Here is a 24,742-nt window from a genome sequence, read left to right as displayed (position 1 = left end):
TAGTCCATGTGATGAATCCTTCTTTTGACAAACTAATTTTATAGATATGGGAAAATGTTAGATCTAAGCATATTATAATGAAAGGAATGCCACTTTTCTCACTCATAGACTGGATGGGATTGGAAAAGTAGCACAAGTCAGAGACTTAAAATTGCAATGACAGAAGGACTGAACCACAAGATGCCAGAACTATTTACAGTAATTTTGGGAGAACTATCATAGAATATCAGGGTTGCAAGGGATCTCAGGACGTCATCTAGTCCAACCTCCTGCTCAAAGCAGGACCAATCCCCAATTTTTGCCCCAGATCCTCAAATGGCCCCCTCAAGGATTGAACTCACAACCCTGGGATTAGCAGGCCAATGCTCAAACCACTGAACTGTCCCAACTATGATTTAATGTCAGTGCATCGGGGATCTTGTTCCTGATCCAAAACCTGCTGAAGTAAACAGAAAGATTTCCAAACAGAGACATTCCATTTTCTCAGTGCCTCTGGCTCTATTACTTCATCAGTAGATCTACTTACAAACAACTCATCTGTAAACATCTGATGGAAAAAGAAATTCCATCTGTTCAGTAGCTAAAACACAAGTGGGCTGAGCTCAAGATTAGACAAAGCCTTCAGCGGCTTCATGCTGGAGACCCAAAGTATCCTTCCTTTGAGTGTAAGGAAAAGGATAATGGAGATTCACTGGGGGAAAATGCAGTTGAAAATAGAGAATTATATCTGTGTTTATATTCAAAATCACTTTGGAAGATTGACTAAAGTGTCTGTGAGACCAGTTCATTCAGAGATTGTGTCGTGCATGTGATACTAACTCTGTGCTGTGTTAGAGGAGACGGCAAGAGTGACTGCTTCTTTATCCTGTGCTGGGAATACCACGTATTTCTGGCTGACTGTACAATACTAAATATATAATATCATGAAGCTTTAGTAGCGGGTGACACTCATGACTGCCTTCCAGTAACTGTGTCCCCAGATCACACCCATGGATTGCTACCATGATGTATGTGTCCCCTTGAGGTGAAGAATGTTTTTGAACATCAGCAAATTTATTTGTTGTTGTTATTAATATTAGATCATCAGGATGTTTGGGTTTTTAAACAAATAGCCTTCACAACATGCGTGATCTTTAAGCATAAAAAGGAGAAAGCTACTGTCTAAAATTTACCCCCCAAGTCACCAGTAAATCTTGACCATGACGCGACTCCATAGGTTTGGGTAGTCAGGTGTTTTTTTGAACCCTCAGTAGAATTTCTGCATTTTAGAAGTTCAGATACACTCGTTCTCCTTTGACTTTCCGTAAAATTCTCTCAGTGCCTATGAACGTTGTCTTCTGGAAGTCACTATCCATGATGTCTTGTGCTCCTACCATATTCTTGAGCTGCTCATTCACACTCTTAGGGATCACTCTAAGTCAGGGGTGGGCAAACTTTTTGGCCCCGAGGGCCGCATCGGGGTTGCAAAATGGTATGGAGGGCCGGGTAGGGAAGGCTGTGCCTCCGCAAACAGCTTGGCCCCTGCCCCCTATCCGCCCCCTCCCACTTCCCGCCCCCTCAGAACCTCCGACCCATCCAACCCCCCCTGCTTCTTGTCTCCTGACATCGCCCTCCCAGGACCCCCTGCCCCTAACCACCCCCCCAGGACCTCACCCTCTATCCAACACCCCCTGCTTCCTGTCCCCTGACTGTCCCAACCCCTATCCACACCCCCACCCCCTGACAGGCCCCCAGACCCATCCAACCCCCCCCACTACTCCTTGTCCCCTGACCGCCCCCTCCTGGGACCCCCATCCCTAACTGTCCCCCCCCGGACCCCACCCCATATCCAACCGTTCTGCTCTATGTCTCCTGACTGCCCCCACAAACCTCTGCCCCATCCAACAAGCCCCTGCCCCCGACTATGCCCCGGGACCTCCTGTCCCTTATCCAACTCCCCCTGCCCCCTTACCATGCCGCCCAGAGCAGCGGGAAAGGCTTATTGGAAAGCCTGGGAGGGGGTGCAAGCGGCGATGGCTGTGGGAGAGGGGAGACAGCTGGAGAGGGGCCGGGGGCTAGCCTCCCCGGCTGGAAGCTTAGGGGCTGGGCAGGATGGTCCTGCGGGCTGTAGTTTGCCCACCTCCGCTCTAAGTGCTCCAATAATCACTGGGCTTGTCTATGTTCTAGTTTTCCATAATCATTCCACTTTGTGGCAGAGTTCTTCATACTTCACAATCTTTTATGTTTGTTTTGCTGCTGGTATCTCAATATCAATTAACATTGTCTTGTTTGTCTTCTTTTCTGTAACAACTATGTCCTGTTTGCCTGCAGCATTCAGGCTGTGCCAGTTCGCATAAAATCTTAGCCTCTTCATTCTCTAGAGCGCTTTCGAATAAGTGGTTGTAATTCCACATGGTTCATTTAAATGAGACCTTGCCACAGAGGCTCCAATGCAGACACTTGGCAACCTCGTTGTGTCTGTTCATATATTCTTCTTCGAGTGCTTGCTCATATCAGTTCCAGTTAGGTGTGTGCATGCACTGCGTACACGGATGTTGGAAATGTTTCCCTAGCAGCTACCTGTGGGGCCGGCTGTGGAGCGGCGCTGATATGGCGCTCTATATATGGCCCTATCAGCCCGACCCCCCTTCAGTTCCTTCTTACGCCAGTGACGGTTATTGGAACAGTGGTCTCTTGTTCGCAAGTGCTCCACTACTCCCTAGCTTCTCTACTTATCTTTATTGTGAGTCAAGTGTTTATCTGTTATCTTTAGTATTAAGTGTTGTCGTTAACACTTGAAGGGATTTCCCCTTCAACGAGTGCCCTTCAGGGCCCCAGGCATGCCAGCCCAGGGCTTCAAACCTTGTGACTCCTGCAGCAAGTCCATGCCCATGGGTGATCTTCATGACTCCTGCCTCCGGTGTCTGGGAGAATCCCATCAGGCGGATAAGTGCAAGATTTGCAAAGCCTTTAAACCTCGCACTAGAAAGGAGAGGGACATTAGAGTTAAACAACTCCTCATGGAGTCTGCTCTCCATCCGCCTCAATGCTTGATCCCGAGTGCCTCGGTGCGGAGCTCACCTGCAGCGGTGCCGTCTTCAGCGCCAAAGGACTCTGCATGCCTTTCTAGGGCTTGGCGGTCCCCCAGGGCCCAAAAGCGCTCCCCCGGCACCATTCTCACTCTCTGGCTACTCACAAGAAGCAGGCCATGGAGAAGTTCCCGCGAAGGTCCAAGGCGGTAATCGCACCCCCGTCAGAACACAGTGCAGACCAGGGGAATAAGGCCGACAGTTCTCCCAGTAGGCCTCGTCCTCCACGGGCTCCCACCTCCCCGGGAAGCCCTGTACCGCCAGACTCCTTGTATCTCCAGGTTGAGGAGGTCACGCTGCCTTCCACACCTGACACCCTTGAGACTGCCAGAGGCCTCATTGATATTACAGTGCCTAAGTCTCCAGGCTTGAGGCCCACACTATCTTGAGTCCTGGCACCCGCAAGGGGCAAACTGGCAATCTTTGGGCTGCCTGCTCCCAGATCAGCTCCACCGCGCCGCTCTGAGTCCTGGCACTGCCATACTCCGCACTGGTCCAACTCGCAGCTCTGTTCTCACAGCCCCGATCCTCTGAGCCTCTCCAGCTCGAGGTGGTCATCGGCTGACAGGTCGATGTTTAAGGTTGATGAGGTTTAAGTCAAGGTCAGACCTCACGACACCGCTCGTACTGACACTGTTCCACGCAGCGGCACCGCTCCTAATCGCAGTACCGCTCCCCATCGTGGCACCGGTCCCCGGCACAGCACCGCTCTCCATTGTGGCACCATTCCCCAGCATGGCACCGTTCCCCAGCACAGCACTGGTCGCAGTCACACTCCTGTGGTCACTACCCACCAAGATGAAATCCAACATCTTGGCGCCAGTTGACCTCTCAGTACCACTCCCTACAACAGCACCGTAGATCATCGTCTGGGTCCTGCAACTCTGCACAGTACCCATCCCGCCCATCGGGGGATGCGGAACCCCCCCCAGCGCAGTGTACCGCTCTCCTTGGCCGTCCCACTCCCAGTCACCCTCTCCCAGGTCGGGCAGGGCATCGGGAGCATCAGAGGCACCCTGATCAGGTCCGGGCAGTCTCCAACAGGATGCTTTGGTGCCCCACTGCCAACCCAAAAAGTGGCAGTTCTGGACTCCCTTGGCGTACCACCAAGACCAGGGTGCCCCTCCAGGTGTCTATCCACCATCATGTTCTGGTCCTGTGTTCCCGAGGCAACCATCAGTCATCCTCCTCCACACCCCACACAAACCCTGGATCCATGCCCACCCCTGGTGGAGGCTACACCCAGTGCCCAGGAGGAACCGGAACCAGTGAACCAAGGGGCTGTCTCGGACCCAATCCTGCTGGTCGCTTCCTCCTTGTCTTCACTTGATGAGGTGGTGGTGGGCACATCCACATCTGGCCCCCCTCACCCACAGGAGAAGTAGATACACCAGGTGCAGACCATCGCACCCTCCGTCTGGACAGGGCCAGGGGCAGTCCAAGCCTCCCTCACCACTGAGGCCCTAAGCCCCCATTTTGAAGATGCGCATGAGGATGGACTACCAGTCCATATCCCAGCCGGTTATCCTGCCTTCCTGAACCGTTTATCCTGCTTCTACCATGTATGGTCCCTTATTACATCGGACCAGTGAGTCCTCCGCACAGTAGAGGTGGGCTATTCTATCCACTTCTGCTCCTTCCCACCCTCCCACCCCACTTGCTCATTCCTCTTCAGGGACCTCTCTCATGAGCAACTCCTTATCCAGGAGTTACAATCCTTCCTCGCTCTACGGGCTGTGGAGAAGGTGCCTCAGGAGCTCACGGGCAAGGGTTTTTACTCACTTACTTCCTCGTTCCCAAGACAAAAGGAGGTCTACAGCCCATTCTGGACCTCAGGGAGCTCAACAAGTACATCGTCAACTTGAAGTTCCGCATGGTCTCCTTGGGCATGATCATTCCCTCACTGTATCCGGGAGACTGGTATGCCGCCCTCAATATGAAGGACACTTATTTTCACAGCTCAATCACTCCATCTCACAGATGTTTTCTTTATTTCGTGGTGAACAAGATGCATTATCAGTTCACAGCCCTCCCGTTTGGCCTGTGCATGGCTCCCTGCATCTTCACCAAATGCATGGCGATCATCTCAGCCTTCCTTCGCCACCACTGCGTGCATGTCTACCCGTACCTAGACGACCAGCTCATATGAGGCCAGTCCCACCAGCTTGTGAAATCACAGGTGCAATTGGTCAAGGACACGTTCGACCGGTTGGGTATCATTCTCAATGTCAACAAGTCAGTTCTTGCCCCGACCCAAACAATAGAATTTATCGGAGCGGTTCTGGATGCAAATCAAGCGAGAGCTTTTCTCCCAGAGGCTCAACGTCTAGCCATTGCGCATATAATCACCAGTCTTCGCGACTTCCCCACTACCACTGCCTCAAGCTGTTGGGCCACATGATGTCCTGCACGTGGTGCAGCATGCCAGATTGCGGCTCAGGCCCCTACAGGCGTGGCTGGCGTATGTATGTCGCGTGGGTCGTGACAGTCTGGACATGGTGCTCACTGTCCCGGGGCACATCCTTGATTCCCTGCGTTCGTTGCTGGACCCCCTCATGGTGAGCGCTGGGGTCCCATTTGACCCTCCCCAGCCCATTCTGACCCTGGTAACTGATGCGTCCGTGCTGGGCTGGGGAACGCATCTCGGAAGCCTGACGACTCAAGGTCTATGGCAAGTAGAGGAACTGGCCCTACATATCAATATCAAAGAACTCAGGGCTATTTGTCTCGCATGCTAAGCATTTCCGTCCCACTTGCAGGGCCATTGTGTAGTGGTGCTGACAGACAACACCATGGCCATGTTTTATTTAAACAAACAAGGCAGAGCCCGATTGTCTCCTCTGTCAGGAAGCCCTCCTACTATGGGAATTCTGTCTAACCCATTCCATCTTTCTCCAGGCTTCATACCTGCTGGGCATTCAGAACGTACTGGCAGACAGCTTGAGCAGACGCTTCCTTACTCATGAGTGGTTGATCCACCCGGACGTTATCCACTCTGTCTTTCACAGCTGGGGGTTCCCCCAATTGATCTGTTTGCCACACAGGTCAACAGGAAGTGCCCAACTTTCTGCTCCTTCCGGGGTCACGGTCTGGGATCAATCGCAGATACCTTCCTGATCTCATGGTCCGGTCAGTTACTATATACCTTCCTGCCATTCCCCCTGGTCCACAAGGTCCTTCTCAAGGTCCGCAGGGAGAAGGCAGACGTCATACTGGTGGCCCTGGCTTGGCCTCGCCAGTGCCAGTACCCATCTCTCTTGGATCTGTCAATCCGGGCCCCGCTGCATCTACCTCTCACTCCCGACCTCATCTCACAGAATCACGGTCGTCTCGTCCATCCGGACCTACAGTCTGTCCACCTCATGGCTTGGAGGATCCATGGTTGAACCAGGCTGAGCTCGCCTGTTCGGACTTGGTGAGACAGGTGCTCCTGGAAAGCCGCAAGCCTTCTACCAGGATGATGTACAAAGCAAAGTGGAAAAGGTTTTCCATTTGGTATGCCCAACAGAGGTGCTTCCACTTCAGGCTTCAATCCCGTGCATCCTAGATTACTTAATGCACTTGAAAGACCAACATCTGGTCTTCGACTCTCTTAAGGTCCACCTCATGGCTATCTTGGCAATCCACCCATGAGCTTCTGGGCATTCCGTGTTTGTACACCTCATCGTGGGACTTTTCCTAAAAGGGCTGGAAAGGATCCATCCCCCGATGAAGCCCCCGTGCCAGCCTGGGACCTTAATTTAGTCTTCTCCTGCCTCATGGGTCCCCCTTTCAAGCGGCTAGCTTCCTGTCCGCTCCTCTACCTCTCCTGGAAGGTTGCCTTCCTAGTGGCCATCACCTCAGCACGACGTGTTTCTGAGCTACGGGCTCTCACGTGTGAGCCACCATCTAGCATCTTCCACAAAGGTAAAGTTCAGTTTAGGTCTCATCCAGCTTTCCTGCCAAAAGTTTTAACCCGTTTCCATGTCAGCCAGGATATTTTCCTGCCAGTTTTCTATCCAAAGCCGCATGCCAATCTTTGAGAGCAGCAGCTGCATTCACTAGATGTCAGAAGGGCACTCTCCTCCTACATAGATAGGACAAAGCCCTTTCACAAGATGACCCAGTTGTTCGTTGCTATAGTGGAACGAATGAAAGGTGCTCCAGTTTCTTCCCAGCCGATATCTTCATGGATAACCATGTGTATTCATACCTGTTATAACTTGGCAAATGTCCCTCCGCCTGTTGTTATAGCTCATTCCATGAGAGCTCAAGCTTCCTCTGCAGCCTTCCTGGTGAATGTATCTCTTCAGGAAATCTGCAAGGCTGCCATGTGGGCTTTGGTGCACACCTTCACGTCACACTACGCCATTGTCCATCAATCTTGCGATGATGCGGCCTTCGGCAGGGCGATTCTTCAGTCTGCAATACCTTGATTCCGACCCCACCTCCGAGGTAAGGCTTGGGAGTCACCTAACTGGAATTGATATGAGCAAGCACTTAAAGAAGAAAAAACGGTTTCTCACCTCTTTTGTAACTGTTCTTTGAGATGTGTTGCTCATATCTATTCCATTCCCCCCCACCTTCCCCTCTGTCAGAGTTGCCAGCAAGAAGGAACTGAAGGGGCCAGCAGGATCGTATATAGAGCGTCATATTGGCGCCCCTCCAGGGGGCTCCACAGCTGGCCCGATGGGTAGTTGCTAGGGAAAAGTTTCTGACATCCGTGCACGCAGTGCGCACACACACCTAAGTGGAATAGATGTGAGCAACCCATCTCAAAGAACAACAGTTACAAAATAGGTGAGTAACCTGTTTTTCTCTCCCAGCCAGACTCCTGCAGGGGTTCAGCACATGCTCCACCATCTCTTCCTTTTGGGAACACATTCTGCAGTTTGGGGAGGAGTTCTGGCGGTCAGTTTTGTTTCATTCATAACTAAGCCTTGAGGACTGCTCTAGTGCTCTCATAGTGAGGCTTTCTGATTCTCTTTAGAGGTATCCTTCTACAAGCCATGAGTTTGTTATCCTCTATAACTAAGGGGTACGATCCTTCACCACCGCTATCCCTTCATTAATTTCTGTATAAATCTTTCGAGGCTTTCTTTGGTGATTTGCTTTCTCTTTTCTTCTGTGCTTTCCGGGCTGGGCTGCACACTTGGCCATTGCTTGTTACTGCAACCAGATGATCTGTTACTCTGACTCATTGATTTCAACATTATTCTTCATTGTCAATTGCTTGATTCACCAATAGCAGACCCTTTTCCTCTGTCATGTAGTTGGATGTACCTCCTCTCCATGTCTTGTCCTTTTCAGCCTGAGGTGGTCTTAGTGCCTTTTGTGTGTACTCTTCAGCTTTTTGTTCAGTAAGCAGCATCCATTGCATGCTAACACTATCCAGAATTGCCATAAGAACTTTCCACATAGTTGTTAAACTTGTGATTGGGATCACGGTGGCCTCCTTCCTTTTTTTTTTTTTTCTTTTTTTTTTTTTTTTTAATATGGATGATTCTCCCTATCACCATCTTGGACGTCCATTCTGAAACATTTATTAAGCTGTTCAAGTAAACAATCATGGAGAGTTGTTAGGCATTTCAGGCAGACTCCATGCATCCTATCTGGTCTGGAGGCGTTCTGATTTTTCATTCTTAGTATCTCATCTATTTTTGTCTTTGACATTCCTGTATATTCCTCTGTTACGTGGCTTTTAAATTTTTCTCTCACTTTTTTAATACAACAAATGAGACAGCAGATTGTATGTCCTCAGACCAAATTTCCTTCCGTTAGCACTAATATTCTTCCCCATGTTGATCTGATCAAATAATCTCTGAGGTTATCTTGTGAAGATTCTGTTCTCTTGATATTGAGAGCTTTGTGCTGAATATCTTCCACACCTATGACTCAGTGATCAGTTTCTATTTGCATTGTTCCTTCACAACTCTCAAATCTCTTTCATTGAGCTCATATTTCATCTCCAGGGCCATTCGCTTTTCTTTTCTCTTCAAATGATATTTTAAAATTCATTCAGTAGGCTGATATCCTGATGTAAAAGCTTAATCTTTTGGTTTAACCTTTGTTTTCATGGGAGTTCTTCAATATAGGGAGTTTTCCAGCGGTTCAAATCCTCAACTGGCTTGATGTGAAACCGTTGAGCTGCTACTGTTGCTGTAGCATAAGTTATATTGTTCAACTAACTAACATGTTTTAGTCTTACAGCTTCCTTGAGAGCTTCATCCAGTGCTTGTACTATATCCTACAGTCTTTGCTGGTCCTCATCCTTGGTAGCATTGGTCAGTGCTTAATGTCTTCTGTTTGTTCAATCAACAAATCTTTAATATTTCCAGTACTTTCTTCAGGTGTTGTTTCATTCATAATTGTCCTCTATATTTCTTCCATTTATGGCTGATCTTTATCCTGTATCATTGCATTTACCAATACATTTTGCATGTGGTTCATCACCACTAATTTCCCTTTTTGGGCTTTCAGTTTCCATTTGCATAAATGGAATAAAGGAAAGGAATATTCTATTTCCTCCTTGGAATAAAGCTTTTGGTTGTCCGGCAAGTCCATGCTTGGTAATTTCTTTCTCCATATTGTTGTTGTTTCTCTCCTTCCAGTGTTGGAGCACTCATTTCCTCCAGCCTCTCTCTTCTGGTTTTGCAAAATTCAGTATCAGATCACTTCTTGATTTTCACTAAGTCCATTTCACATTTTTGTCAACACTGATCTCCCGTTTTCTTGGATTCAGACTCAAGATATATTCCTGGATCAGGAACTGACTTCCTGTGTGACCTTGGAAAAATGACTTAATTTATCTGAGTTTGTGCCACATTTCCTCATCTGTAAAATTGGCATGATATTGCTTCTTAATATACCCCAATTGATACATGGAATAATATTTGCAAGTCACTTAGATACTATGGTCTTGTACTTTGGTATTTGTATAATAGAAGAGGAAACAGTTGTTATGAGATATCCACTAGGAGTTGTATGACACCCTGGTATATTTGAAGATATGCATATATAAATACTAAAATTTCCCCCAAATAAAAACTTTATGGGAAAGATTCCTTAAGGAATGCAATCTTCCCTTGAGTAGCTTATGTCTACTGTGATAACAAAAACAAAACAAACAAACAAAAACAAACAAAAAAACCCCACCCCTCTGATATTCCACAGTACTCAACTGGAGGATTTGGTTCCATATGGGCTTTTCATTTAATGGGTTGTTTTTTGCGGGGATAGAGAAAATGCTAAGGATGCTGTATTTATGAATGTCTATCTTCTAATTGATCAGACTGTTTATACCACTCTGTGGAGACACAATAATCAATGGTACCTCTTTTATTATACAAAGTGTAGTGTAATAGATGAATACATATATAATAAAAGATTACAAAAATTATGTGAATGTTTCTTTAACCTACACACTGGGCTCAGTAGAGCTTCTCTATAGGACCTACGCACTTCTCTAAGGTGCCACAAGTACTCCTTTTCTTTTTGCGAATACAGACTAACACGGCTGCTACTCTGAAACCTGCACTTAAGTCTGTTACTCAAATGACTGTTTCCTTTCACAGTTCAATCACACAGGACAAGGGAGTATTTGCAGTCAAGCCATAATGCTGATCACTGATGGTGCTGTGGACACGTATGATACGATATTTGCAAAGTACAACTGGCCAGACAGGAAGGTAAGTACAGTATAGACACTGTTTGATGGAAAACCTGAATGTTCTTTATCCATGATAAATGTATGTCTAATGAAAAGTTTCTTAAACGTCTTTGTAATAATTTACTTAGATAGATGGATGTTTCTCTAATGACAAAAACAATACTTATATGATCTTGTCTAGGGATGGAGGTGGCCTTTCAATGTATAACCTTCTCAGGATAACAACGTGCTAAGGAAATCATTACCTCTGGGGTCTGTTTTTAGGATTATATGATGTTTCCTCAAAGAGAAATCATTAAAAATGGAAATGTTACCTTCATTTTCTCCTGAAACGTTTATAAAGAATGCAGTGATGGCATGCTGCTTTTAGGAGCCAGAGAAGATTGTGTTGTGTGTTGTGGCTCACGTTGGGCAAGTGACATACTATATGGGTAGAACAGGAGACAATATGGCACTTTCTTGTATTTTTGTGTATGGCAGAGTCGGGGACAGAGTTAGCAATTGACAGTAGATCTAGTTAAAATATCTATTTTGCTCTATATACCTTGATGAGGAAATTTGCCCAAACAAACATAACTAGCCTGTAAATTAATATGCTTTTGGTACTGGGCCCTCTTGCAGTTCCTAGCTGAAAAAGACTCTTATATACATTGTATTCCAATGTTAAGTAGTTTTCTTTTCTCTTGTAGTTTGTTTTTGAGCCTTGCTTTTCTATAGAACAACCATGTTTTAAGGAGGATTTTGTATGTCAAATTCGCTGTTGTGGTATATACCACATATATGCACACAGTCACATATTAGCTCTGAATACTGTTGATTAATATGAAAATGAAACCTGGGGTTTCAACAATGCATGGAATAATACCTAACATATCTGAATATGTTTTGACATGTGATTTTTAGTAAAGTTTCTTTTGCTTATTAAATTTCATTTATTTTCTATACTAATTTTCCCTTTTACCTGAACTAAACCTCATTTATTAACAATTGGGGAGTGAGAGAAAATGGAAGATTATGAGACTGTCTTACTGTTTCTGTTCTATGCATAGTCATAGAAATGTTATGCTGATTACTGTCATTTCATGTAGGGAAAAATGACACACATTTTTGCCATTTCCCACTGGTTAAGAGCTTTTGATTCAGAGAATATCCATTAGTGACTAAAAGCATCTGAAGTCCTATTCCCCTCTTCAGAAACCTTGCTAACTCCTTTTGTAACTCCCCTTCCCTAGAGAAAAAAGTTCATCACTTTTGTGCCTTTGCAAGTATCCATTGAGAGGCATGACATCTGTTCAAGAATGCAGACATGAGATTTTATTTGCATATTGTAGGGAGAGCAATAATATTCTTCTTGAGAAGAGGAGTTAGTCCTTGCTCAGTGGAAATAATAAAAAAGACAATATTTGTTGTTTGCTTCGGACTAATTTTTTGCCCTAGTCACCTTGTTGCTTCATATGGCAGTGTCCTTACCTGTGATTAGTCTAGACTAAAGGAATGTACTGTGTTAAAGAAATCTCTTTGGATGTCAACATTTGCATGTGTACTTCTCATAATTGGATGGGTCGCATCTCAATTGCCAACTAAGTTGAAATGTAACAGAAATGTTTTATATATCTAATAGCATGCTTCAAGAAACACCTTCATGCTTCATCCAGGAGAAATTATTTGCACTTCAGACATAGACATACTTGACCTTTGATTTTGTTTCCCTAATTTTCTTGAGGTGCATGTTGATCAAGCGAATTTTTTAATGTATTATGTCTAGTTATATAAAAATAAGGTTTTTTCCCCCCATTTGACCTCTGTTTTTATTGTTAAAGCATGGAAAAGAATTAATAATGAATAACTTATTCAATGGCAAGATTTTCAACTAAGTTTCTGTTCACAAATTAACTACAAGCAAATGGTGATTTTTCTTGAATGTATCTGTCAATTGAAATGATTCACCAAATAATTATGGGAATAATACAATATTTATATAGTAACTTGTTTGCCAGAAGTTTGAGTATTAAAAATTTTAGCTGTTTTTTATTAGATTTATCGTAGGATATGTTTTTTCCCTAACTGGCTCAGTGTTACTCTTAGAATTGGGCTTCTGTGGCAAATAATCTTGCTTATGAATTCTAAATTCACTTTCCATGTATTCTCTCTAACATTTGCTTAAAAATCTCTGTTTCCATAAACATTCCAGCCAGCAAACTTGTACAAATGTCTGTATTTAAATGTGTACCGAAATGCTTGTGTTTAAAATATGTAAACAAATATTTGTGGCTTCCCCAATATTCACCCAGCTGTAGTAGTGTTTTGAGATAAAGTAACAGACTATAACTTGGATGTGATTAACTCACCATAATCATTTTAAACAAATGATTTATTTTTCAGTTGTCATTTTTTCAAATTACAAAGTATATGTATGGGGAAAACAAAATCCTCCATTTTATTCTTATTCAGAATTATTCAAAGCTGTCAGTGTACAGTTTTCAACCTGTATTAATAGCCTGTGAAGAGTTAGTTGTGAATACTTGATCTATGAATTTCAACATTCGTGCTGTATTGTTTAGTTAATTAAATCATGTAGTGGTGTTTCTCTTCCCTGATTCGATGATTTATGAGACTAATCAACACAGCCCTACTTGCAAATATTACAATTATATATATAGTTTAAAATTTGCTTGCAGTGAATAGTTGCACATTTAAAATTAAATTTGCCTTTTTGCGAGTAACAACCCTAATAAAACTTAGCTGCTTGAGCAAATACAGAAGATGAGGGATATGGTTGGTGCTAAGTTATCTTTTGAATCTGAATTAGCATTTGTTGCATTTTTTCCCCAATCTTCTCATCTCCAGTTTGGATATAATAGATTGACGATACAAACTGAAAATAGCTCTAAGTTTTTAAAAAAGCCATGTCAGATGCTTAGAAATAATGAGGAAATATAATAGTGCCATTTTACCAAGTGTATCTTGTGATGAAAAGCTTTTCCTCCCAGAACTATGAACTTCAGTGCATCTCGACTTTCTTCTTGTGTTTTCTGATAGCTTTTAGATATACTAACAAATGCTAGTCTATATAGAAGATCTCAGGGCTCTGTTAGAAGCATGTGTTCTCCGTCCGCTGAGGCCTTATGTTTTCTTAAATCATAGGGTAGGGCTAAATCTTGCTCTCCGTTGAACTTTTTCTTGTTAAATGGGAGAGGGCATCAGGAGCCTCTTTCCCGCCTGTATGAGCAATATGGGAGGATCACTCCATAACAGTCAAGAAATCTGGTTAACCTTGCAAACCCTTGTGCTAAGTTCCCAAACAGCCATTGTGTGCAGAAGAAGGATTATATCTGGGACACTGATAACTAGCACAGATGCTGCACGTCAGGATGCACTTTACAAATGTGCTTTAGGGAACTTTCTTCTCCCTAATCCGCCATGAGGCCCAGTGTGGGTAGGAGTCCTATAGCAGAGAACACACTGCTCCAGGGCAGTATTTTTTCCTTAATATTAAATGAGGTACATTTTCAAAAGTGTTGTATGTTAACTAGAGTGGGGTGGAAATCTTCCGACGAAATTTCTGAAGGAAAAATATTCCAGTTTGTTGAAAGTGAAACGTTTAAAAATGTCTCCTTTGACAAAAATTCATTTCAAAGGGAAAATTGAAAAAAAGCAATGTCAAAGCATTCCATTTCAACCATTTTGAAACCGAACATTCTGATTTTCCATTTCAGTACAACTTTTCATTTCAATTTTTCAGACTTTTTATTATAAAATATAATATAAAATAAAAAAGTTGAGATCAGCTCTGAACATTTCAGTTTATCAAAGCAAAACATTTTGATTGACCAAAACTGCAATTTTGTAAAATTTGTTTTTTTGGGAAATTTTAAAAATGTTTTGATTTTCTGTGTTCCTGCATGGAAGAAATTTTGAAATTGTCAAATTCCCTCCAAACTAAAAAATCCAGTTTGCAGTGTTTGCTTAGGTTTTTCGTGTATGGAGCTTAGTACATGTTGCTTGAAAATTGTGCCCCAGCATGTTCAGTCATTGATATGAAAACCTTGTCTGTGCTGCTTTACAAGATCGCTAAAACAATCCTGATATTTGTAAGGTGTATGTTTAAAATGAGCTGTAATTTTTCTACCTCTTTCTTTTTGTTTACTTTCTACCCCATCTTCTCATCTTTCCTAGCACTTATGTCTTATTTGTCACTTAGATACTGTGGTAGATCATTTATCTTCATAAATGATCTGGAGGATGGTGTGGATTGCACTCTCAGCAAATTTGCGGATGATACTAAACTGGGAGGAGTGGTAGATACGCTGGAGGGGAGGGATAGGATACAGAAGGACCTAGACCAATTGGAAGATTGGGCCAAAAGGAATCTGATGAGGTTCAATAAGGATAAGTGCAGGGTCCTGCACTTAGGACGGAAGAACCCAATGCACAGCTACAGACTAGGGACCGAATGGCTAGGCAGCAGTTCTGCGGAAAAGGACCTAGGGGTGACAGTGGACGAGAAGCTGGATATGAGTCAGCAGTGTGCCCTTGTTGCCAAGAAGGCCAATGGCATTTTGGGATGTATAAGTAGGGGCATAGCGAGCAGATCGAGGGACGTGATCGTTCCCCTCTATTCGACATTGGTGAGGCCTCATCTGGAGTACTGTGTCCAGTTTTGGGCCCCACACTAAAAGAAGGATGTGGAAAAATTGGAGAGAGTCCAGCGAAGGGCAACAAAAATGATTAGGGGACTGGAACACATGAGTTATGAGGAGAGGCTGAGGGAGCTGGGATTGTTTAGTCTGCAGAAGAGAAGAATGAGGGGGGATTTGATAGCTGCTTTCAACTACCTGAAAGGGGGTTCCAAAGAGGATGGCTCTAGACTGTTCTCAATGGTAGCAGATGACAGAACGAGGAGTAATGGTCTCAAGTTGCAGTGGGGGAGGTTTAGATTGGATATTAGGAAAAACTTTTTCACTAAGAGGGTGGTGAAACACTGGAATGCGTTACCTAGGGAGGTGGTAGAATCTCCTTCCTTAGAGGTTTTTAAGGTCAGGCTTGACAAAGCCCTGGCTGGGATGATTTAACTGGGAATTGGTCCTGCTTTGAGCAGGGGGTTGGACTAGATGACCTTCTGGGGTCCCTTCCAACCCTGATATTCTATGATTCTATGATTCTATGATTCTAGACAGGGATGGGCCCAAAGAAAATGTTTATGGCTCGAATTCAGAATGGGACTTAAGCATGTGTCTACCTTAATTACCTTGTTGAATAAGGATTTTTTTTCCCCATACACTAATAATGTTAAATGATGATAATATGCCATATCTAGTGGCAGCTGCTACATCTTGTCACACACAGAGAGGGACAGATTCAATAAACATAACTGATAAACTTATTCGTAGGATCCTTTGCCAATTTTTTCTTGTCAATAAAAATCTTTTTTTTTTTAAAAAATGATGAGAATGAAAACCCATTTTTGTCATATACATTTTCATTTTTACTCCTTTATTTTCAAACTATACATCTTCTTGCCTTAGGCAAATGGTAATTTTTCTTAGATCTGTATAATCATTGATAAGAGCACTGTATTAATAATCATCACAGAAATATTCCATTTGGTAATTGGTTGAAAATCTGCTTCTTACTGATAATACTTTTAAGTAAAAGTAAAGAAATTCTATTGGATAATATTCAGAACGGTTGAATGCTCTGTTTTCAACTAATCCATGAGAGCAGCTGGCCTGAAAGCAATATTGTTCATTTTGGGAGGCCAGACTAGTTTTGTGCATTATCTGAAGAATTATTACCTTGGAAAGGCTATTCTAAATGAGCTTTTGGACTGCTCCTACTTGTGAGAATATTTTTTTCCTTTTTTGTTTTATGCAAAATCTACAATGCCCCCCAAAAAGAAACCACCCAACCCACCCAAATATCTTTAGATACATTCTCATCCTTGATATGTATATCTGGTAGAGTTATTTAAATAACACAACATGTTTTGTTTGAATGACTCTGGTACTGGAGTTGTTAATGTCTTTCTTTATTTTCCTTTTTAATAGTTCTAAATAGAATCTTAACACTTTAAAAACCTGGACCTTCACACTATAAACGAGTTTTACATTGTTTCGTACTTTTCTCATATTCATACAAACTACCTCCACTGTTCTCAGGTTCAACCACTTAATTACAACAGATCTTAACATCACACTGGCCAAAAAAACAAAAAAAACCCAAGTGTATCCAGCTGCACTGAGTATTTAATATATTCATACAAAAGTACAGCTTTCCAACATGCAACCAAAATTATTCTTAACAAGGATAGTGTTTGTTATGCTTTCTTGCTGGAAGCAGCACCTTGAATGGTTCTGTTCCAAAACACATCCTGTTTGATTCCCAAGGATAACTTTTGTATATCAGCTGAAGCAGTAAGTGAATTAGACACATGCTTTTGTTATCTGTAGTTGCTCCCACTACTATATTAAAATGTACGGTAGGAAAATTTGTCAATTATTGATCAACTGTGTACATTAGGACAACTTAAAATGTATAAAAAGAAAATCATTGTATGGAAAACTGTTTTTCGAGAAAACAAAAACAAAATTCTTCAAGTTTGTCTCAATAAGCCACTGATGACAATAGTTCTCTGTCCATAAGTAATATGATCCCAGTGCCTTTCTTTTGGCAAGAATTCGAAGCAGCTTTCCCTGAGATGAAACATAGCACCTAGTTAATCTTGTTAAAGTGCCACAGCATTTCCAATGACCATGTACGGTCACTTCATCCCTCCTCTGAAAGTCAGAACTTCTTGCAGCATCATGCTCTCCACTGTCATGCTGGGTATTGATTGTATACTCATAACTCAGAGCAAAGAGGACTACCAGCTTAATGAATATTATACTTAAGAGATTTTGAAATGATAAAAGTTAACAAGAGGGTAACAAGTGAGTTCCTACATCGGAGTGGAAAACTTTGTAGAAGGCCAAGTTATCTAAATGTTTAATCTCACTTCTCCACATATCCCCCCTCCTGTCTGTCCATGTATCTATCTCTATCTAGGGACTTATATAGCCTTCCTCATCATTGTATCTGAGCATCTCAAAAAAGGTGGTGTTGGGTTTTTTTGCTTTTTTTTTACCGGTATGCATTTCAGTTTGTGTTCTCTGGCACCCTCTCCAAGAAAGCATTTAAACACATACTTAAAGTCCCACTGAAATCAATGGTATGCTTAAATGCTTTCCTGAATCAGAGCCTGTGTTAGGTTTGGATATCATCTTTTTGGCTCAGTGTTTGCCAGCTTACTTATTTTCCACATGTATTGGGGCAGCACTCTCAAGAAGCCAGAAGGATCAAATAATTTTTATTTTCTGGACCATCTCTGTTTCAAAGCCTTCATTTGGTGATGTTTTGGCACATTCAGTCTCTGGAAAGGGAAAGGGAAGCATTAAATTCACTGAACTGCAGCACTCCCCATAGGCCTGTAATCTAATCTCTAACCCAGGGAAGGCTTCATGTTTATAATTGAAGGTACAGTTTTAAAGCATTGCACACTATGGTAGATGTGTTAATCCCATTGTTTCTTTATTTTTGTATATGTGTTCTCAGTTTCTTAAAACTTACCCAGTAAAGTTCAAGGACCATAGCCCACCCTGGCTGGTGCAGTTCGGGGAACCAAAACTCTGCCTAGAGTGTCCTCTCCTACAGGAATCCTGCTGGACAGGTTAGGATTCTTCCTATCAGGTTTGAGGAGGGTGAAAGGAGAGAAAGATGGAAATACTCTGGAGCATGTTTGCTGTTCGAAAGAAGCGTGGGAGCAGTTCTTTGATCTTCTGCTGGCCTACACTTGTGTCTAAGAGTAGCATTTGTGGTAGATAGCTTGTGGCCTAGGCACTCCTGTTGTTTTGTAGACTGCTATCTGTTGGAGATGTAGTACCTGGGTTGGCACATTGGCTGTCTATCTTGCTCCTATTGTTCTTGAGTGTTCTGTGGAAATCCTGCTTTGCTGGGTTTTTTTGGAAGGGAAATATTTTCTCTATGCTCTTTCCTTCCTTGTGAACCATTGCAACTCTGGCTTTAGAAGACAGGCTTTGTCTGTGTTAGCAACCACTTAAGTAATACAAAAGTCAGGAAATACTGTAATGGAATCTTTACTCCTAGTTCCAAAGGACTGTCCATGATGCTGAAATCCTTATCAGCAATTACTGCCTGAAGTATTGTCTGGACAGAATTGTTGAAAAAACAAATCAAACTAATTATCACTTAGTTTTTACTTTGAAACTACAAGCATTTATGTACCAACTTTTGCAGCAGCTTCATGTGGCAAGCAACATTTCTACAGCTCTGTAGATATTCATGCAGTACTTAAAATTAACAAGCAACTCAAAGATTAATTACCTGAAACTTTCTGGGTTTTAGCTTTCACGATAATACCCCACATTAGCAGACAAAAGTAACCAGATAATTACTCCTTAATTATGTGGCACTTAAAAGTATATGTTATGGGATCAATAGTTATAGTGCAGTTACTGATATGAGGCGTTATGCTTTGTTAAATAAAATGATTTGTCAGTGCTATAAATAAAGCTTTTTCCTTTAACGTAAGAGCATAAGAATGGCCATACTGGGTCAGACCAATGGTTCATTTAGCCCAGTATCCTGTCTGCTGACAGTGGCTGGTGCCAGATGCTTCAGAGAGAATGAACAGAACATGGCAGTTATCAAGTGATCCATCCCCTGTCCTCCAGTCCCAGCTTCTGGCTTTAAATTAAACAGTTTAAAACGTTAGCTCTATCAAATGAATAAATATAATAATATCTGCTTTTAATAAAGCTATGTTTTGTTTTACTAAAAAACCAATGCAGTAAGCAATACAGCTGACCAAAAAGCTACTGCATGTTAAATGCTGTGCATGAGATGAATATCTTTGTACTTTTAAACTTTTAGCCCCATAGAATACCTTTGGGGCTCTTTCATAAATAATGGATGAGCATGCTCTTCACTAACCCTCCTTTTCACAAGGGTAAACGAAACTATTAAACATATTTTCATTTGTTTTGTCTGTAAACATCCTTAAGGACAAAAGTGAAATAAAGTGGGCACTCTGACAACAGGCCAAGGGGAAATGGAGAGCTGCATCGTGGCAAAACAGTGATGACAATTTATCTATTTCTTCAACTCTGTCATCTACGGGGATATGAAACATTTTCTAGAATTTTAACCAAGTCTCCTTAATTTAGGAACATGCTGATGTTGCAAACATGGAACATTAGTACAGCAAATCGAATGTCCTGACTACACTATTGTCTGGGTGTTATTAAATTGATTTTCTTTTTCTAAAAACGCTGAAGTACTTCAAAGGCAATTGTTATTACTATTGTGCGCACTGTGTATTTTATTGTTAGTTATCTCAAGAACAAAAGGAAAGACGCCATACATATTGTAGGTCTTTGTAAGCTACAACATAACTTAGGTTGATTATCTGTCTTTGGAGGCCCCTCTGCAGTGGGATAAAAGATTGTGTGCCAAACAAAAGCTCTTTGTGATTCTGGGATAAAGGAAAGTTACTGATCATAGAACTGTTAGAGTCCTTGATTCTGGGGTTTCTTTCCATCACCCCTTACAAGTTTTGCAATATTGCTTAAAAGCCACATTCAAGAAGTACGTTTATATGGGTGAAAGCTTTCACCCTATTTGTCCCCTACCTAGTAAAAAGAAGTGGAAGGTGGCTACTTTCCCCAATATTATTTTTATTGCCATAGCAGCTAGAAGCTTTTGTCACAGACCAGGACCGCCCTGAACTAGGTCCTGAACAGACACAGAACAAAAAGACAGATTGTAAGCTCTTTGGGGCAGGGACTAAGTATAAGACAATAGATGGAGAAAGACAGTGGAGTACAAGGAAGCGGTGAGACAGTACTGGGCAGCAGGGTAGGCAGTAGTCTCAATAGACAGTTTTTTGTTTCAATTAGAAATAACACAGAGGTGTCTGAAAGTCAGCTATTCACAGCTGTGTTCCCTAATTCAGAATTCCTAGATGCTAGAGATTTCTGTTAGGAGACCCTGATCTTAATTTGCTACAAATAACTCCTCTTATCAGTTAAAAGCAAAAAAAAAAAAAAAAAAAAAAAGAGAGAGAAAGAGAGAGAGAAAGAAAGGGGGGATTTTGTTAAAATAAGGGTAATCAAATCTCATCCTTTTATGATGTAAATGGATTGGCACAGGAAGGACTACTTTCCCTCATGGAAAGAATTATGCATTTGGCCGCAATCATGTATTGGCTGATGCTTCCTGAATGCTTCACAAATTTTAGTGTGAATAATCATTTATACCAATTAAAATTTCGACCCAACGTGCCTTTATCCTGTTTAAATGTTTATCAACCAATCAAGGAGCAGAAACAATATTATGTTTCTTAGGGGACCAATTCAACTTGGCTAATAATTAGTGAACAGTCAAAGCAAACAGACTTGTGGTTTGAAATGTATTTGTCCGAACTATTTGGCACTACTTATAAGTAACAAACACATATGAAGAAAATCAGGATAAATTTGCTAATAAAAATGGCTCCATTTATTGTATAGTACCCAGCACTGGGCTGTGGACAGTCAGGCCTAGCAGTTGGAGCAGGAATCAGAGACCAATGGTCAAATCTAAGTCCGAGCCAGGAGTCAGAGCTCAAGGGTCAGAACTGAAGTCAGAGCTCAAGGGTCAGAACTGAAGTCAGAGCCTGTAATCAGAGCTGAGAGTCAGAATCGGGGTATCTGCAGTCAGAGAAGGCAGGGGCAGAGCTGGGTGCAAGGCTTGGACAAGGCTGGAAGAAGGTGAGTATAGCGGGGCTGTGTTGTATCAACCAGGCAAGGTACTAACAAGCTTCAACAGTACTTTATTTTCAAAGTGGAAACCTCTTTACCTTGGATCTTAAGAACAATGAAATATCAATCAGGTTCTTAAAAGAAGAATTTTAATTAAAGAAAAGGTAAAAGGATTACCTCTGTAACATCAGGATGGAAAATACTTTACAGGGTATTCAGATTCAAAACAAAGAGGATCCCCCTCTGGGCAAAACCTTAAAGTTACAGAAAACAGGAATAAACCTCCCTCTTAACACAGGGAAAATTCACATAAAACAAAAGATAAACTAATCCGCCTTGCCTGGCTTACCTATACTGGTTGCAATATTGGAGACTTGGATTAGGATGTGTTGGAGAAGATGGATTTCTGTCTGGCCTCTCTCAGTCCCAAGAGAGAACAAACACGTAAACAAAGAGCACAAACAAAAGCCTTTCGCCCCCCAAGATTTGAAAGTATCTTGTTCCCTTATTGGTCCTTTGGGTCAGGTGCCAGCCAGGTTAGCTGAGCTTCTTAACCCTTTACAGGTAACAGGATGTTGCCTCTGGCCAGGAGGGATTTTATAGCACTTTATACAGAAAGGTGGTTACCCTTCCCTTTATATTTATGACAAAGACACTATACTGTTGGCAGAAATATTTCACTGAAAACACTGTAGATACTACATAAAATAGTGGTCATCTGGGTCTGACAGGCCGTCTCTCAAGCCCCGGTTCCAGTGCAATGTCTTGTTGTGTTGGTACTACGGTGAAGTCATCCAGTGCAGACTGGGTGTTGGCATAATCTGCTCTTGGTGCATAGGCAGGTGCAAGATAAGAAGCATTCCATACCTGCCCATCAGAAAGTCGATAGGTGTAAGATCCCTTCTTCTCTATGATTTTAAGAGGAGCTGTGAATTTATGGTCCCCTTTGCATAAAATTCCAGGTTTTCATATCCTAACAAAGGAACCACACTCAAACTTTGGTTCCTTAGCACCCAACCGCTTGTCTGTGAAAGCCTTAGACTTTGCTTGGTTCTGTTCAACTGTTCTTCTCATATCATCCAAATTTGGGGCATCAGGTCGTGCCTTTAACAATCCAGCAATGTTCAATTTAGTATTCATCTGTTTCCCATGCAGTAACTCTGCGGGTGATCTTTGCATTGTGACATGTCATGTAGCCTGGTATGCTTGCAAGAAATCAGTAGTGAAGGGTATCCACAATTGCCCTTCCAGTTTAGCAGTTTGTAAACTCTTTTTCAAACTTCTGTTAAACCGTTCGATTTTCCCATTGGCTTGAGGGTAATATAGGGATGACCTTCTGTGTTTAAATGTTCCTCTGTGCTAGAAAAGTTTCAAACTCCAGGGAAGTAAATTGACTACCATTATCTGAAACCAGTTCTTTGGGGTTACCTTCCCTGCTAAAAACTGAAGAGAGGAACTTAATTACTGTAACAGAAGAGATTTGTGATGTAAACACTACCTCAGGCCATTTACTGAAATAGTCTATTAAAGTGATGGCATAACGGCAGTCAGGTGGAGCAGTATCAAAGGGTCCTACAATGTCAATCACCACTTTTTCCCATGCAGATTCAGGAAGAGGAACAGGCTGTAATGGAGGGGTACATGTCACTGCTGTCTTATCATGCATTTGGCAAGTGACACAGGATTTTGAGTGCTTCAGTTTGAGAGCCCATCCCTGGCCACCAATACAGATCCCGTAGTCATTGTTTGGTTTGGACAATTACTTGATGAATATGAGTTTTGACTGTAATTCTTTTGGCACGAGGAGCCGGTGTGTACCTTATAGCACACAGCCATCAAACAAAGAAAGTGCATCCTGAACTCTAAAATAAGGCAGCAAAACTGGGTCAAGGCTTTTAGGGTGACTGGGCAATCTCTTTGTCAGAAATTCCCGTAGTTTTTGTTGAATTGGACACGCTGAACAAGCAGCTTGAAATTGTTCTCTTATAACTGCAGTGAGAATGCTTGTAATAAGCACAACCACTACATCCTCATCCTCCGGTGGACCATCTGGTGAAGGCAAAGGCAGGTGAGAAATGCAATCAGCGACCACATTTTGGTTTTCAGGCTTATATTCCAGTTCATAATTGAAAGAGATTAGTCTTGCAGACCATCGAGCAATACGGTATCCTGCTCTTCTCGTCCTTTCGTGGTGAGCAGCATCATCAAAAGGCTGTCGTCTGTGCACAACTTGAACGTGCAGCCCCAGAGGTAAGTTCTCCATTTTTCAGTAGCCCAGACACAAGCAAGTGCTTCTTTTTTGACTGTAGAATATTTTCTCTCAGCATTACTTAGTGTCCTTGAAGCAAATGCAACAGTCCTCTCTGTGTTGTCCTCATGCAGTTGTGTGAGCACAGCCCCAAGTCCATAATCAGAAGCACCAGTAGTTACAATTGTGGGCAATGCAGGACTATGTACAGTCAAGGTCTTTCACCGTTTCGAAACTAGCTTGTGCATCCGTTGTCCACACTAAGGTTGAACTTCTCCGTAGTAATTCCCATAACGGTTCAATGACAGAACCATAATTGGGAATGAATTTTGCATACCAGGAGGTAAGAGCCAAGAAGGAACGTAAGGTTTGCCAATCTGTTGGAGGAGGAGCATTTGAAATTGCCAGAATATGATCTGGATCAGGTTTTAGTCCAACCTGTGAAATTGTATGCCCCCGAAAGGAGAGTTCAGTTTGTCTAAATTTGCCTTTGGACCTATTGAGCTGGAGACCTGCTGTGCTTATGCAGTTCAGTACAGACTGCAGGTTATTGTCATGCTCCTCAGAAGTATTTCCAAACAGGATAATATCATCCAGATAGTACTGAACTCCATGTTGATTCTTCAGAATCAATGAGATCATTTTTTGAAAGGCACTTGGGGCAGATGCGAGACCGTATGGAACACGTTTAAAACGAAATAGTCCCTCACGTGTAATAAATGCTGTGGGGTGTCTGCTATCTTCATGCATCATAACCTGGTGGTATGCGCTCTGCAAATCAAGAGTAGAAAACAGCTTTGCTCCACGGAGTTCTGCAAATACTTCTTGTATGTGAGGAAGAGGATGGCTGTCAATCACAGTAGCTTTATTTGTCTCCCTTACGTCCGCACAAAGGTGAATGCCTCCAACCTTCTTCTGCATCACTACTATTGGAGAAACCCATTCCAAGGAGTTGATCTCTTCAATAATGTCCTTTTGAACA

At 42.6% G+C, this 24,742-nt stretch overlaps 1 protein-coding gene across 5 annotated transcripts in view; it reads left to right on the top strand.

Moving 5' to 3' along the window:
* CACNA2D3 (calcium voltage-gated channel auxiliary subunit alpha2delta 3) overlaps window positions 1-24,742 on the top strand; it is a 724,110-nt gene that overhangs the window by 374,384 nt on the left and 324,984 nt on the right. For all 5 annotated transcript variants that reach the window (XR_013636032.1, XM_078853616.1, XM_078853615.1 and 2 more), the window contains one exon: window positions 10,622-10,735. Coding sequence is in view for 4 of the 5 variants with exons in the window: in XM_078853616.1 (XP_078709742.1) it covers window positions 10,622-10,735 (114 nt within the window). In the remaining variant the exon portion in view is untranslated. The remainder of the gene's footprint in view (window positions 1-10,621; window positions 10,736-24,742) is intronic.

Source organism: Lepidochelys kempii, chromosome 7, assembly GCF_965140285.1.
Source record: "Lepidochelys kempii isolate rLepKem1 chromosome 7, rLepKem1.hap1, whole genome shotgun sequence".
Taxonomy (NCBI): domain Eukaryota; kingdom Metazoa; phylum Chordata; order Testudines; family Cheloniidae; genus Lepidochelys; species Lepidochelys kempii.
Note: the sequence above shows the minus strand (reverse complement) of the source record. Positions and strands in the feature narration are given on the sequence as shown.